The sequence below is a fragment of the Polypterus senegalus genome, chromosome 13, assembly GCF_016835505.1.
Source record: "Polypterus senegalus isolate Bchr_013 chromosome 13, ASM1683550v1, whole genome shotgun sequence".
In the NCBI taxonomy this organism is placed as follows: domain Eukaryota; kingdom Metazoa; phylum Chordata; class Cladistia; order Polypteriformes; family Polypteridae; genus Polypterus; species Polypterus senegalus.
Genome location: NC_053166.1, coordinates 22787454 through 22803092, shown reverse-complemented (window position 1 = coordinate 22803092; position 15639 = coordinate 22787454). Strand labels below are relative to the sequence as shown.

Sequence of the window (15639 nt, the reverse complement as noted above, 5' to 3'; positions counted from 1 at the left end):
AAAAAAAACATTGCTAACAGTTTGCTAAAGATCACGTGGACAAATCAGAAGGCTACTGGTAGAATGTTTTGTGGACAGATGAGACCAAAATAGAACTTTTTGGTTTAAATGAAAAGCGTTATGTTTGGAGAAAGGAAAACACTGCATTCCAGTATAAGAACCTTAGTCCATCTGTGAAACATGGTGGTGGTAGTATCATGGTTTGGGCCTGTTTTGCTGCATCTGGGCCAGGACGGCTTGCCTTCATTGATGGAACGATGAATTCCGAATTATATCAGAGAATTCTAAAGGAAAATGTCAGGACATCCGTCCATGAACTGAATCTCAAGAAGAAGGTGGGTCATGCAGCAAGACAACGACCCTAAGCGCACAAGTCGTTCTACCAAAGAATGGTTAAAGAAGAATAAAGTTAATGTTTTGGAATGGCCAAGTCAAAGTCCTGACCTTAATCCATTCGAAATGTTGTGGAAGGACCTGAAGCGAGCAGTTCATGTGAGGAAACCCACCAACATCCCAAAGTTGAAGCTGTTCTGTACGGAGGAATGGGCTAAAATTCCTCCAAGCCGGTGTGCAGGAATGATCAAAAGTTACCGGAAACGCGTTTAGTTGCAGTTATTGCTGCAAAGGGGGGGTCACACCAGATACTGAAAGCAAAGTTTCATATACTTTTGCCACTCACAAATATGTAATATTCGATCATTTTCCTTAACAAATAAATGACCAAGTATAATATTTTTGTCTCATTTGTTTAACTGGTTTCTCTTTATCTACTTTTAGGACTTGAGTGAAAATCTGATGATGTTTTAGGTCATATTTATGCAGAAATATAGAAAATTCTAAAGGGTTCACAAACTTTCAAGCACAACTGTACATGCTCAGCAAACACTGGCAAAGGTATGTCACCTAAAAAAGGTGGCAAAAAGTTATTTTCTTTTGAAGATATTTAATTTTTTCATTAATTCAATGCCTAAATTAAGCTATGTGACAACAGCAATAAAACAGGGTTAAATAATAGCTACTGGTTATATGACTTCTCATACACAGAAACATCAGTTTTTTTCAGCAGAGTAAAGTCCGAAGATATATTTATCCTTTTATGTGCTATACTGTATTTCTCAAAGCTGAAGACAAAAAAATGAGACGTGGAACCTGCTATTCTCAATATTTATCCATTATATAACATTTTCTGAGTTCCTGTTATCCTTGATAATTTCAAAGTACCGTATTGTAACATCTGTTTTGTGATATTGTTTGTGGGGCTGGATTGAAAAGGTTTTGTATACAGTTAAGTTTTATTAATTGACAAATTTCTTCTCCTTAGTACAATGATATTTCATACTTACGTTTTTTCCCATTGATATGGTCCAAAAAGTTAATTGAATCCTTAACAACACAGTCACAGACATTGCAGTAATACCTAAAGAGATACAGACAAAAATAATATATTTTTATTGTCAAATATCTCAACTATTAGAAAAATTGTTTACACTGGCACAAAATACACTATGTAGAGAAAAGAATATAAGTAAAACTTTGCAAAAAAAAACAAGCTTGCCAGCTCATTATTTTAAAAAATACATACTAAAAGAATTATGAGAAAGATGTTTATCCTCCTTCGTAGAGTTTTAGCCAGTAGTATCCCATAGATAGCAGACATATCTTTCTTCATAAGCAAAGCACACAGTTGCACAGTACATTTGAATATGCTGTATGTTTATTGATATATTTAAGGTACAAATACAAAAAGAAGATATGTGTTTATCTCAATAACTTTAGTAATTAAATGTCAGCTATAGTTTTCCCCTGTCATCCTACCTGGATATGTTAACACTCTTTTGCAAGTAACTTTGGTTGAGAAGAATCTTACGCACAAATACCTTGATTTCAGTCAAGAAGCAGACTATGTCAAGACTTAAAGTGTGATGCTTGGTTTATATTAAACATACTGTATACTTTGCCTATTGGTTCTTTGAATAGTTATATTTGGTGAACATTTGTCAATAATACTTTGGTCACCCTAACACACAGACAACATGAATAAGTAAGTGGACTTGTTTTAAATGGGCCTTAAAATTCTTTTGATTTATTGTACTGGAAAAAAGAGTCAAAATTCTTAATATTGTAATGCCATTAAGAAGCTGCATTAGCATGGCATAAATCACCCATTGTATCAACTAGTATAACATTACGAGAGGCAGAGGTGCCTATGAAAATGGCAAACCTGTAATGGTGAGTGGTCCTTTTAAGGATAGCAAGCCACCTAAAAAAGCTGTGTAAACAGCAAAGTGTCCATTCTGGCGCTCAAAAAGAAGACCTACCATACAACAGAGCAAAGCACAAAGTGCAGTGAAACCCTATAACAGACTTCTTTGACTCTACACAGGAGTTGCTGAGAGTTGAGGATGAGATCTGAGATCTTTAGTGCCATTTGCAGCATTAGTGGGGGGCGGGGAGGTACATGACACAGCCGAGAGACTTCCACGTCTACAGCCTGCGGTGAGTTGAGCTCATGGAGCTAGGGAACAGTGTGGCAGATCAAGTTGCCACTGGCACCAGGTGAGCCATGTGAAGCAGGGCTAGTGGTACAACTACGCAGGCAAAGGATAGGCAGACTGCAGTGAAGTTATGGAACAATAGTGTTGGTAGTGTCTGAAAGGTGAGATCCAGGACTAAGGCAGCATTTGCAATATCAGTTCAGAGAAGGAAAACAGACAAAAGTTCGGCACATCTGCAGCTTCATGCAAGGAGGTGCGCCTGATCACTTACATCTGTCAGATCACTGGACAGACGTACAATGTTTAACATCTATGCTTATGTTTATTTTTTATTGTGTCTTCTATTTTTCTATTCATTTTGTAAAGCACTTTGAGCTACATTTTTTTTGTATGAATATGTGCTATATAAATAAATGTTGATTGATTTATGCTGAACTGCCTCACACTTTTTACTTTTTTTAACCAAAAATAATTTTTAATATTAAAGATATGCACTTATACTAAAAATTATTAAATAACACTAAAATGTATATATTATTTGATCGGATATGATACAAATCATTTTCAGTATTGTTTACATATCATTGGCATCGTCTATGAGTTTATATGATCTTTTGGCAAGCTCCAAAAATATTTCTATTTAATTGCTTACAGTGAACTTACAAACAACCAAATCTATGAATGTCAAGAATGTTGAGGGATCACTGTATCACTTTACACAGAAAGCCATAACCAGAGAATACATTTCTAACATTGAATTGTGTTTTACTTTATCCCATTACAAACAGCAATGCCGTTTACAGGCTGCATAATGCAATGAATCTAACATTTTTTTTTAATTTGAAAGACTAGGGGGCCCCCTGCTCGCCCACCCCCTCCACCCTGGGGTGCACCACGCGCCAGCCACTTCGCGTCTCTGCCGCTCACGTTGTGAAGGGAGTGGGGGGGTGGGGGCTGAATGCACACTAAGGAGATGTGCTCAGATCAGCTGCTAGCTTTTTGATGCCAAGCTGCGTGTTCTGCTTGTCACGCTGTGCGTCGATCATTTAAAAGCCTGTACAGCAGCTGTCCTTTTGTCTCACTGCCTTGTCTTGCAGGATGTTACAGTGTCTCTCGCGGAACATTTTAAGTGTCTCAGAAAAAAAATCACGTATCGTCTCTTTCCAAGATTTTTTTTTTTTTAATAATAGAGAGAAATAATATCTTCTGTTCTCACCATTGTGGGAGTGAGGTAGGGGGTGCTTTTCTGACCAGTACTAGTATTTAAATGGACCAAGGAATGTCATCACTCTTGGCTTGTCGTGGACTGGAGGATGCTGCACACTCTTCTACTTCTCTCTCCCTTCTTTTTTGCTTCTAATGCAGCAACACCGACACACACAGCCACTGTGCCTGGTACCCACACTTGAACTTTATACCACCCGTTAACTACATTTTCCTTGAGCTTCACTGAACTTTCCTGCTTTCACTTCACAGCTCACTTTCCACTCCATAGATGATCCTGTACTCATCTTGTCCAGGGCACCTTCCCTCTTCATTTGTCCATCTATCTTATTGGTCAGTGACACTTTTGAGGACCCCACCCATCACTCCCGCTTGCAGCCTTAATTTCCATAAATTGACAGCCTTAATTTCCATAAATTGATAATCTCTAAACAGCCGAGTGGTACAACCTCTCTATGGGCCAAGTTCTGCGCTGACTATGCACATGGCACATTAGCATGGTAAACTTGCTATAGTGTTACTCTTGACAAATAAACACATCAACTTATTTTCATTTTTCTATAACGTTACCAAATATCAATAAAATCAGTCAAAGCATTTTTTTTAGATTTTTCTATTGTAAGGTTGTTTTTACCCCTAAATATTGATATATGAAAATGTCCTTTCTTGGTGGATACCTACTGCTCTAGATGTTCAATCCTGCCAAATTTCTGTTTTTGGGTTGAACAAGAAATAGTGTGTTTGTTGATACATGTATATATGTATGTGATTATAAGGATATATTGCTGACCAATGAAAATGTTATTCTATTATATCTTTGAAGACAAAACTAATACTGACATACACTTATAGTTTTATTCAGGTTGCAACTGAAAATGGAATGGAATGACTATTTGCCAAATAATTTCATATATTATGTTTTTCTCAAAATTACAGTCTTGCAATTGAGATACTTTAGATTGCAAACAACCACCTTGCTGACCAGGGTAATGACTGACGCTTATTGCAGAAGCAATAAAAAAACTGAAGAGCATAACATCCAACAGTATCTCAAATTTAAAGAATGGAGTTGTCAGTATTACTATTTCCAAATAGGAATATAAAACTTACACTAACTGTAATTAATAATGAAAAATCTATTTGAAAACAGAGTACATGTATCACAGTGAAGGAATACTAAACTACAATAAGTCATACATACTCAAAAAGAAGAAAGAAAAGTCTGGTTAAAAAAAAAAAATTAAAATTACCCTCCCATCTCCGCCTGGGGTGTGGTTTTTGTGATAACAATTGTTTTCCCAAGTTTTGACTCCAGGTCCACTTTGTAGTCCCTGTGCCGTAAAAGCTCACGCTTAACTGGTTGCGCTGGCTTGCCTGAGAAATAAATTAAACACCACATTTTTGTTAAAAGATAGCAACTCATTATAACATCTTGAGTAACACAGATTTAAAATAAACGTGTTTTCTTTCAAATTACTGAGTAGGTAGCAGTTCACAACTTCTAAATGTCAAGCACTAGTAAATATTCAGATAGATCAACAGAGATAAGAGCATTCTATATTGCTAGAAGTACAAAGATTACAAGTTATATATTCAGTAGTAAAGATTTTCAAAATGCTCTAAAGTGTGCCAATGTCTAATAACCTTGACATTTTGTACATACACTTATATAAATATTTACAATCCTACATTAGAACTAAAGGGATTTGCACTATTTGCGTTTTAAATTATTTTGTGAACCACACCATCTCCCTGGTTATTTTTTTCAAAATTAATCAGAGTTTTGACATTTACTCTGACAACAATGCTAGACTATTAAGCATGACCAAATGCCACCATTTGCCTTTATTCCGATTTATTTAACAGTGATAAATATTGCAAATAGATTAACTGATTCTCCATTTGCACACTGAAGGGAAGTGCTATTAAAATAGATGTCGAGTCACTTATCAAGTTAATGATCCACCAAAATTGCCTTGAGCTATTTGAGGTATCTAATCCGGTTTAGATTTTCCAATTTTGGAAAAATGTAATTCCATATGGGTGATATTCAGGTTTTTCTCAAAACGATGGTATTTGGGACATCATACTGCTGTAATCATCAAGAAAGTCTTAATACATATTAGTGAATTTAAAATCTTTTATAGAGTGGGAGAATTGCTAAATGCACAGCAACAGAACTCCAACTGAGCTTCAGCATCTGATAATAGCTGATGGTATGCTGTTTAGTCTATTTATGGTGTGTTTGAAAATAATGCAAAAAGCACCTACTGATGTGGTCAAGTCTGTCTAAGTAAACCTTCTCAGCTACCAGTGGGCAAATTTTGTTACATTTTGGCATACTGACTTCTCAAAGAAATTTGTCGAGAAAGTTGAATTTTTCGGACATAGCTAGAATAGAACACACTGTACACACTTCTGAAATTTAAAAAAAAACTTCCACTTAAAAGCACTTGAAAATTTTATTTCTCTTAAAACAGAGAAAACACTCTCTGCAATTTCAATTACAGATTACTTATGTATTTAAAACGGACCTTAACAGAGGTTATTTCAGCTGGTATATTTTATACATTTTCCTCATCTAATAATTACTTCTGATAGCAAAATATCCCAGGCGCTAGTGAAACTCCAGCAGAGCCATGTGTGTGGCAGAGGCTTTTGCCTCATGTCGTTTGTGTAAGCAGCGGCAGCACAGACCTCAATCACGGCAGTTGACTTGACATTGTTGCTTGAAATTGTTCCAGGTAAGTTATGATGATAAATGTCATGTGATTTTCTAACCCACTTAATCTAGACCTTGGGCCCTTTGGTGGTTGGGGATTTGTTGATTTAGCAGGCAGGGGTATTGAGCCAATCCTAGCTAGCACAGAACACAAGGCAAAAACAAATCCTGAACAGGGCACTAGTCCATCGCAGAGCAAACACACACACTAGGACCGATTTAGCATTGTCAGTTCACTTAACTTGCATGTCTTTGGACAGTGGGAGGAAACCCATGTAGATCTGTGGAGATCATGCAAGGAGGACATCCCTGGTCTTCTTACCTGTGAGGCAGCAGTGCTAACACTATGCCATGTGCTGCCCTTGTTTGTGAAAGTAAAAAATGAAAACAATGTATCTAGCAATGAATTAAATAAGAAACAAGCGCCCTAAGCATGACTATGTGACGCAGTACGCCTATCTTGAATAAGCATACTCTGTATTTACAGTACATTGCACTAAAAAATAATTAAAAGATTACGATTTATTTTATTACTGACATTATAATTTAATGCATAGTGGCATAATGACCTATTATCAATTGTGGTCAATTGCAGTCTATGATGTTAGCTTGAGACTTCAACAAAGATTTTAATTCTCAATGAGTAGCCTCACTTAAACTCTTTATTAAATCTGAACTACAATGATCCATAGATTCTCCACGACCAACAAATACCAATAGCACATCAATCAATGTAATTTGTACATCACTTGAGTTAGAGCCTGTGGTCTATGGAAGATATTTGGCCATCACAAGACTATTTTTTGTTAACTACAGGACACTGAAAATGCTATTAAAAAGATCTACTTTATGTAATCTAATTCTAAAATTGTTCTAGGTGACATGCTGAATTTCAGTAGTCATCAAATAAACGTGGTTCATATAGAGGAAGAAGAGTTTTTCCATTTTTGGAAAATGGTGTTTTGTTTTCATCATGACAAAAATACAACTTCACAGTGATCACATTTTTTGATGCAACTTTCCAAAGTAGTTTTTGTTTGTTGGTATGCATTTCCCTTTTGTTCTTGTTCTTACATTCCACTTCCTGGGTATTAAGCTTCCTTTCCTGATGCACCTGGCACTCGGCAGCCGTCACTGCTCTTCTTTTTCCTTCTTCCTATTTCAGAGTTCTACGTCATGGTTGATAATCAATTAACAGAATAGTTACAGTAGAAGTAGTAGTAGTAGTTACAGTTATGTAGTGTGTGCTGGGAAATGTATCAATAGATTAGAAAAAAACTTTTCTGCCCACGAGCAAATGGTGCTGCTTTTCTTTCTGCAACATCAATTTGTCGATCACTGCACTTTTCAATTGTTGCTATGACGTCAAATTTTTTGATCTTTCAGAACATATCAGGTCATAAATTGTTGATCAAGAGTCAAAGCTCAGTAGTGTGCAAGTGCCATCAGGGGATGACACAGCTGTTATTCTTCTTCTTCCTATCAAATCTTTTTCCTTCTCCCATGTCACCTTTTTAATCAGTTTGCTGTATGAAACACACAAAACTTCGGTCACACATATTTCTTCTCTGTGTTTTTCACTCTTGTATTGCTCAACTGATGTTACTGATCTTCCTTTTATTTCAACCATGCTTCTTTGTTTGCCTATCACTTTGCCATAAGAAACCCAAGAGAGCATGTCAGTTTGCCTCCACCTCAAATTTTTGCAATACCAGTACATACTGGATCATAACCTTATCAAAGTTACAGATCCAGTAGTTTGTGAGTAATCATGCAACAGACAGACATTGGTGTTTTATATTCTTTATATGTAGTTTATCATTGTTATCTTTGAAGATGACTCACTGTTACAAAAATAATTACCAAAAATGTTATAACCTACTATCTGACAATAGTAACTGAACAAAAATTAAAAATGCTACAATTTCTGAGCAGTTAACTAGGTCTGTGAACACACCTGAATGTTATGTCATTCGATTTTCTAAGTTGTTACTTTATATAGTTTTCTTATGTCTGAAATAGTCAGCACTATATAAAAGGAAAACATCAAGCCTTTTACACTGTTTTATGCTTTTGCATTATTCTTTATACCACTCTGTCCTGTGGGTTGAAGATTTCATTTTCTTAATGGCAAATATGGGATGTGGCCAGATAAATGAAACCCACATTTGGGCCCCGAGCAAGGAAAAGTATTAAAATAGTTCTATTTCAGAAAAGATTCAGGGCACAACCAAAAGTTTTTATGCCAGTATATAAGAGCAGAATTATTTTGGCACTGGAACAATAGTCCAGTGTAAAAGCAGCATAACAATCAGAAATGAGCCACCACATTGGGGTTTGCATTATAAATAATAATCTGTAGGCCATATACGAAAAAAAAAAATGCGGTGTATATTATGCTAAGAACCAAATAAGATGAAGTAAAATATACATAAAGGGCAACTCATTGTTTTAGTTTAAGATTTGAATACAGAAAAACAGGTCACAAATAATAAAAAGAAAAATGAATACACAAGTTACATTTTTGTTTTCCAGCCTAAACAGGATTTAAAAGGACTAAGACCATGAAACATGTATTAAACATCTGTGGCTATTTTTTATATGTTGCACTACTTGAAATTTTATTTTGACATCCATATCTCTTATCAGAATTATAGAAATATTGACTACAGTTAATACTTCCAGAAGGATACACTCAACTTTGATTAATTTAATTTGTGTAGTACGGAATGATTCTGCTGGATCACTGTAACTTTCTAGTCAATGGACTACTTCAAGTTCAAATGTAGTTTTCAAGAGTTTTACCTTAACACAAAAGCAATGAACTTATCATTTCTCAAATAACTTGAGCATAATGCAATTCTTTCAGCTCTTTTCAACTAGAGCATAATGCAATTCTTTCAGCTCTTTTCAACTAGAGCATAATGCAATTCTTTCAGCTCTTTTCAACTAATGTCCAGGGGCAGACAAGTTGATTTATTTTTTAAAAGGACATTTGCAAGTCCTTCCTAGTGTGTATTTTGTTCTAAATGTACTTACTGTGTAAATTACCTTCTTGTTTAATTTTCTACAATAATTTTTTGCTTTCTAAAATATGTGGTGATAGTTTATACAATTAAAGGCTCTATATGAATTTACTGACTGAATGCATGGTATTACATTTCATAAGAAATATTTTCCAGTACACTTTCATGTTAAACTGCAGCAAAAAAATAAATAAGTGTAGGTGCTACTTATAATAATTATTATCATCAGGATTATAATTTTGCAGGCAAAGTTAACTTTCACTCAGATTAACACCTAACGAGTTAATTATGTTGTGAGATCTAACACAAAATACTAGTGAGTCAACTGGAAACTTGCCAAAGCTTTTGTGAAAGACACATTTGCTGATGTATTTTTTTCCAGTCTGTTAAATTCAGTAAATAAATACTACTTGGCCATTGAAATTTGCAGAACTATGTCATTTTTATATTTTTTCTGTGAAGAAGTTGTCCTAACTTTTTTCCTACTTAAAAAAAAAAAATCCCAAACATTTGCTCACAACTGTGAATGGTGCAACAAACTAGAGACTTGCTCAAAGTTGCTTGAAGGACTGCAAAACACTGGGCAACAGGTGCAAAATTCACAAACTTATTAAGCAGTTTACTTCATCTGCCAATCTTCACATTTAGATATACAGCAACAATATTACTTTGCGCTTAAAACATGTAAGTCACTTTAAATAAAAGTCTCAAAAAAGGAAATATAAAAATACAATGACTTCGACTACTACAATGTCCTGGCACTCAGTTCAGACTTTGCTTTCGTTTTGCATCCAACGCTGCTGAAACAGTGTCCAAACCCTGTGACCCAACGACCAGAACTAAACAGAATCAGTAATGGATGGATAGGGGATTTTAAATATACCAAACAAGTAATTAATTACAATAGGTTTGCTTACCATCTTTCTTTTCCCGTTCTTCTGTCAAGCGTTTCTGAGCTAACTTTTCATATTCATCCTTATCCCATTTTCTTCTGAAGTCATTTTTAGCCTAAAGGAGGGAGAATAAATAATTAACGTTTGTTTAACAGACGCAGATTTCACTAAAAGGAAGTGTATTGTTTAATTTGAAAATTAACAATTTTTTTAAACAATTCTCTTTTACTATCCATGCATTTATTCACACTTTTTCAAGCAAGAGTGGTAACACATTGGACAGAGCAGATCGGATTAATATTTCTATAATGATAGTTTCTTGTTCTTCTTAGCACCTTTTGAGGAGTTCTGAGCCAACCAAAAAATGGGCACCTAGTTGCTATAAGTGACTATTTTAGAAGTTAAAGACATCTAACACTAAAGAAAATTCCCTGAAAATATTATCTATCATTAAAGGTTTCAAAGTTATAACTTGGGGAACATTGTCATTTTTTAGTACAGGGGTAGAAAACATCATTCCTGGAGGGCCACAGTGGCTGCAGGTTTTTCTTCCAACCCAGTTTCTATATGGATGGAGGACATGGTTGCTGTCCAGTGACCCGAGACGAAAACTGGACTCCTTCAGTACGGTGTCTCTTGGGTACCGTTGGTTTGACTTTGTGTCGAATAAGCGGATGCTCACGGAGTCCCGAATGAGGCACATTACCTGGTTTGTGAGGGAGCATCAGTTACGGCACTACGGCCATGTGGCGCAATTCCCGGAGGGTCATCCAGCTCACAGGATCCTCTTTTTGAGGACCCGAGAGGCTGGACCAGGTAAAGAGGATGCCCATGTAACACCTGGCTGCAGCAGATAGATGGGCATTTCAGGAACAGGGTTAATTGGGATTGGGGCTGGGCCATGTATCTGCATGAGGAGGTTGCCAACCTGGATCCTGAGCTGATTCATCGTGTGGTGGGTGTGGCAACACGCTGTTCCAGTGTATGCTCCCCAACTTGACCTCACCTAAACCAGTTTCTTAATGAGATGTCAAGTATTGCAAAATAAGCACTTATTGCTCAAGTGACATTTTTCAGCTTTGTTTTAGTGGTCTCGCCTGTTAAGGTTGCCCACCCTTAATTGCTTATTTCAGTCTTAAACAGCTGCATTCAGTGCTTTTAATGACTCCTTATTAGAAATAATATTCAAATGACAAAGGAGCCAGCAGTTCTCCATCTAACTTGTTTCCGTTTACATCTGCGTGGATTCATCATGCACTATTTGGTTTCATAAAACACTTAAGAGAAGATTGTGACAGACTGAAAATGATCTGTTTTAGGCTTCAAATCATTTGGATGATTTCACCAGAAAGGAAAAAAATCTACGATATAACAACATTACATTGCAGACTAACATGCCATAAAATTAAATAAGGTCTGAGATTGACAATCATTGGTTTCTAACTAAGCAATTGGGTTGGAATGAAAACCTGCAGCCACTGCGGCCCTCCAGGACCCCTGTTTCAGTAGCACTTGTTTTCACAGTTAATTTAAGGTCACACCCTTTTTAAAGCCTTCATATCCCATATCTAAGTAATAAAAATACAAGCCTAAAATTTGGCACACTAGGTTTTTGCAACAACACAATTATTTCCATAAAGTGTGAAGCAAATTGGGGATGAGGCCTGTGTTGATTTCACATGGATTGACCCTAAATTTAAGAGTGCAACAGCAGAACTCAATAACACGAAAGGGGGACAAAAAAAAAAGACACAGGTCCATATCAGATATATGAAAAATACTGGAATCAAGTCACATCAGAGTGGCAGTGTAAAAGTGACATACGAGACTGGAAGGGGCCAGAATTCTTTTAAATTATTTAATCCATTATTGAACTGTCAGGTAGAAGGGTCCTTTTGTAAGACTGGCCAGCCCAGCACTAACTCAGCTGTGGAATGGCCAGTAGAGGGGAGGCAGCTTGATGGCCGGGGTCTCCAGGACTCTGAACAAATCTGAATCATATTATGTGATATCATCTACTCTTGCATTTTGCTGTGTACTTGTAATTTTACTATTGTACTACAGTATATTGAGGATTATTGTGTTTTTCTGTGTATTGACACCCTTTTTTAAAACACCCACAGCATGCCCAATCTACCTGGAAAGGGGTCTTTCTGAATTGCTTTTCCAAAGGTTTTTTCCTTTTTTTTTTCTCTACAAGGGTTTTTGGGGGAGTTTGTTCTTGTCTTTTAGAGAGTCAAGGTTGGGGACCATCAAAAGACAGTGCCTGTTAAAGCCCATTCCAGCTCTCCTGCTGTGGTTTTGACTATACCAAAATAAATTGTATCATATAAATGTCACAGTGTAATTGTGATAAGTGCTAAAGCCTCACAGACGCAGAGTCATGGGTTTCAATCCATGTTATGGGGTGCGTTTTGTGGAGTTTGTCCATTCTCCCCATGGTAATCTCTTCACATTCTAAAGACATGCATAATAACAACTTGTTAATCAACTCTAAATTGTCTCAGTGTGGTGTGCAAAATGACTAGCACACCATTAATGGCTGATTCTTGCATTGTACCCAATGCTGTTGAAATGGGTACTGTTTCTCTGTAACCCTTAACTGGATACACAAGTTACAAAGTGGACTGCCGGACAAGTACTACTTCAACACAGATGAAAGCTTTTGAAAAGTACATTTCACAGGATTGTATGGAAATGGTTCTACATACAGAGAGCTGTGCATAATTCCTGTAATTAATGCTTCCATTCTCTTGCAAGTCAGCTTACTAAAGCCAAGATATTTTACCATCTGCTATTGTTTATTGGAGTGGATATGTGTGATGTGCTTTTTAAATGGCATATGGTGCAGTAATCACTATTATTCCTCCTTTTCATTCAATGATTCCAAGTCTGGAAGATCTTTGTAAGACAGATCTGCTAGCCCTGATTCACTCTCACCTGCAGCAATCAAACACTGGGCAAGCCTACTTGCTCCATGCTTCACTACCATCTTTTAACGAGTCTCTTGCTCAGTGTACTATTCCAGAATGCTTTAAATATTCTTTTCTTGTTCCAGTTCCCAAAAAATAAATAAATAAGTTGTCAAGATGATTATAGGCCCACTGTACTTAAAAAAAGGAAACTTGGTTAAAATAAACTGTAAAGGAACCTGCACCAGAATACTGTTTGCAAGCTTCAGTTCAGCATTTAACACCACTGCCCCTGAATTGTTGCTAACAGAACTTCTACAAGCTGAACTGAAAGCTTTCAGTTGTAAATGGATTTACATTTTTTTTTTTTGGGAAAAACTACATTTGGATGGACTCCCACATCTCCCTCTTAGAATATCTCAATATCAGCACTGCTTCTCCTCAAGGGTGTTTACTCTCTTCCCAGACTCTCTATTCATAGCATACCAATGACTGTAGGTCCACTTACCCCCAAGTAAAATTAACCAAGTTTGCCAAGGACAACACCGTTATTGGAAAACCATACAAAATGGAAGTCACTTGGCTTGTGGCTTGGTGACTACTAATAAATAACCTGGCACTAAAGACAGCAGAAATGGTCATTGCAAACAGTAGTTACAACCTGCCGGTCTAGAATTTAAGGATTCTGTACTTCCTTCACATTTTTCAACACAACTATAACAATCACTCTCAGCTGGGACATTAATACCACATTCATCACAAAGAAGGCTCACCAGCGGATGCACTTTTTACACCAACTAAAGTAGTAAGGAGTTGAACCGTGTTAACTATTATGGATGCAAAGAAAAGTGAAGCAAAAATGGCACCTTTTATAGGTTAACTGAACAGATTACAATATGCAATTTTTCGAGGCAGATCAAGTCCCTTATTTAGGCAAGTTGTAAAAGAGATTCTGATGTTTTTATGCGAAAGTACTTTAAGCCTGAATTTAATAAATACCACTGGATAAGAAAAAAAATAATGAACTGCAAACGGGCTACTTTAATCAAACGTGTGGAATCAAATATTACCCATACCGGTATACAACGCAGCTTCTTTAACAGCATGAACGAATTGATCGATGATTAAACGTAACAAACGTGTTAAACTCTCGGCAAAAGCAAATATGTTAGACCCGAAAAAACGATCACCGTCTACTTAATTTGACATATAAATATGGCAACGTTTCTTTGACTTCACAAAAAAAAAAAAATTATTCGAAATTACACTTCTGTCGTTAAGCGGTTTGTTTACGACTGCATATCACGGGTCAAGAGCTTTAGGTGGAATACAATTGAGGAATGCTTAAATAATTTCATGCTGAAGAACACAAGAGATAATGGCCATATTATACCCGATCAGTTAAAATATTAAAGTCAAAATAAGTACAAACCCCGCTACCAGACGCCATCTTCGCAGCAATACATAAACCGGCTGTCGCAAACTAAGCACCGGAAGTAACCCACGCTCTACAACAGCGGAAGTGACGTACTATCATTCCCTCAGATGTTCTGTAGTTAGGGCAAAGAAGTTGTAGCGCATGATAATATGGGGCTTTATTTGCCGTAAAAAGCTGTTTGATTTTTAATTAGTCTTCGTAAATTGTGCACATTTTCGGAAACCTAGAAATGTAATATACTCAAACAAAACCCTGTACTTTTTTTGGTCTATCTTATAGTTCAAACCTCAGTGTTTACTTCCTGTTAATCCCACGATAAATTCAATCTGGATTTCGGCAGTTGCAAGAGAGGCTGTTGTAACTATGAGTTCACCATGTTGTCTCTAAAATGTAAACGTGCAGTAATGTTTGGGACAAAGACACATTTTTCCTTAATTTGGCCCTCTGCTCCACAGTTTAAAATTACAAATCAAACAATTCAGATGTAATTAAATTGCACGTTGCATACTTTTATTTCAGGCTGGTTTTATACGTTTCAGTCACACACTATGTAGAAATTACAACTGTTTTTCTACTTGGTCATTCTTAGTACTGCTGCACGGCAGGGATGTATCCTTTCCCCACTACTCTTCTCACTAAATACAAATGATTGAACCTCTGCCGATTTGTCTGTCAAACTTCTTAAAGTTGTTGATGACATCACACTAATACAGGGGGTTCTCAAACTCGGTCCTGGGGACCCCCTGTGGCTGCAGGTTTTTGTTCCAACCAGATTCCTAATCAGTGACAACACCTGATAGCACTGGTCTCATTTAATTAGCTGGTATTATTTATCTTTTATTTTACATTCAGAAAATCACAGCTGCATGATTTTACATTTATAAGAAACTTAGAAATATTTCTGCTATTTTGCTAGGGATTTAAATGCT

At 36.4% G+C, this 15639-nt stretch overlaps 1 protein-coding gene across 1 annotated transcript in view; it reads right to left on the bottom strand.

The window, feature by feature from the left end:
* Positions 1 to 14801, bottom strand: part of zmat2 (zinc finger, matrin-type 2) — a 33456-nt gene extending 18655 nt beyond the window's left edge. Inside the window, exons 1-4 of the mRNA XM_039775065.1 lie at positions 14705 to 14801; positions 10385 to 10475; positions 4970 to 5093; positions 1344 to 1417 (exon numbers count right to left, since the gene is read on the bottom strand). Coding sequence (XP_039630999.1) covers positions 1344 to 1417; positions 4970 to 5093; positions 10385 to 10475; positions 14705 to 14722 — 307 coding nt within the window. The 5' untranslated portion in view covers positions 14723 to 14801. The remainder of the gene's footprint in view (positions 1 to 1343; positions 1418 to 4969; positions 5094 to 10384; positions 10476 to 14704) is intronic.
* Between the last annotated feature and the right edge of the window lie 838 nt (positions 14802 to 15639).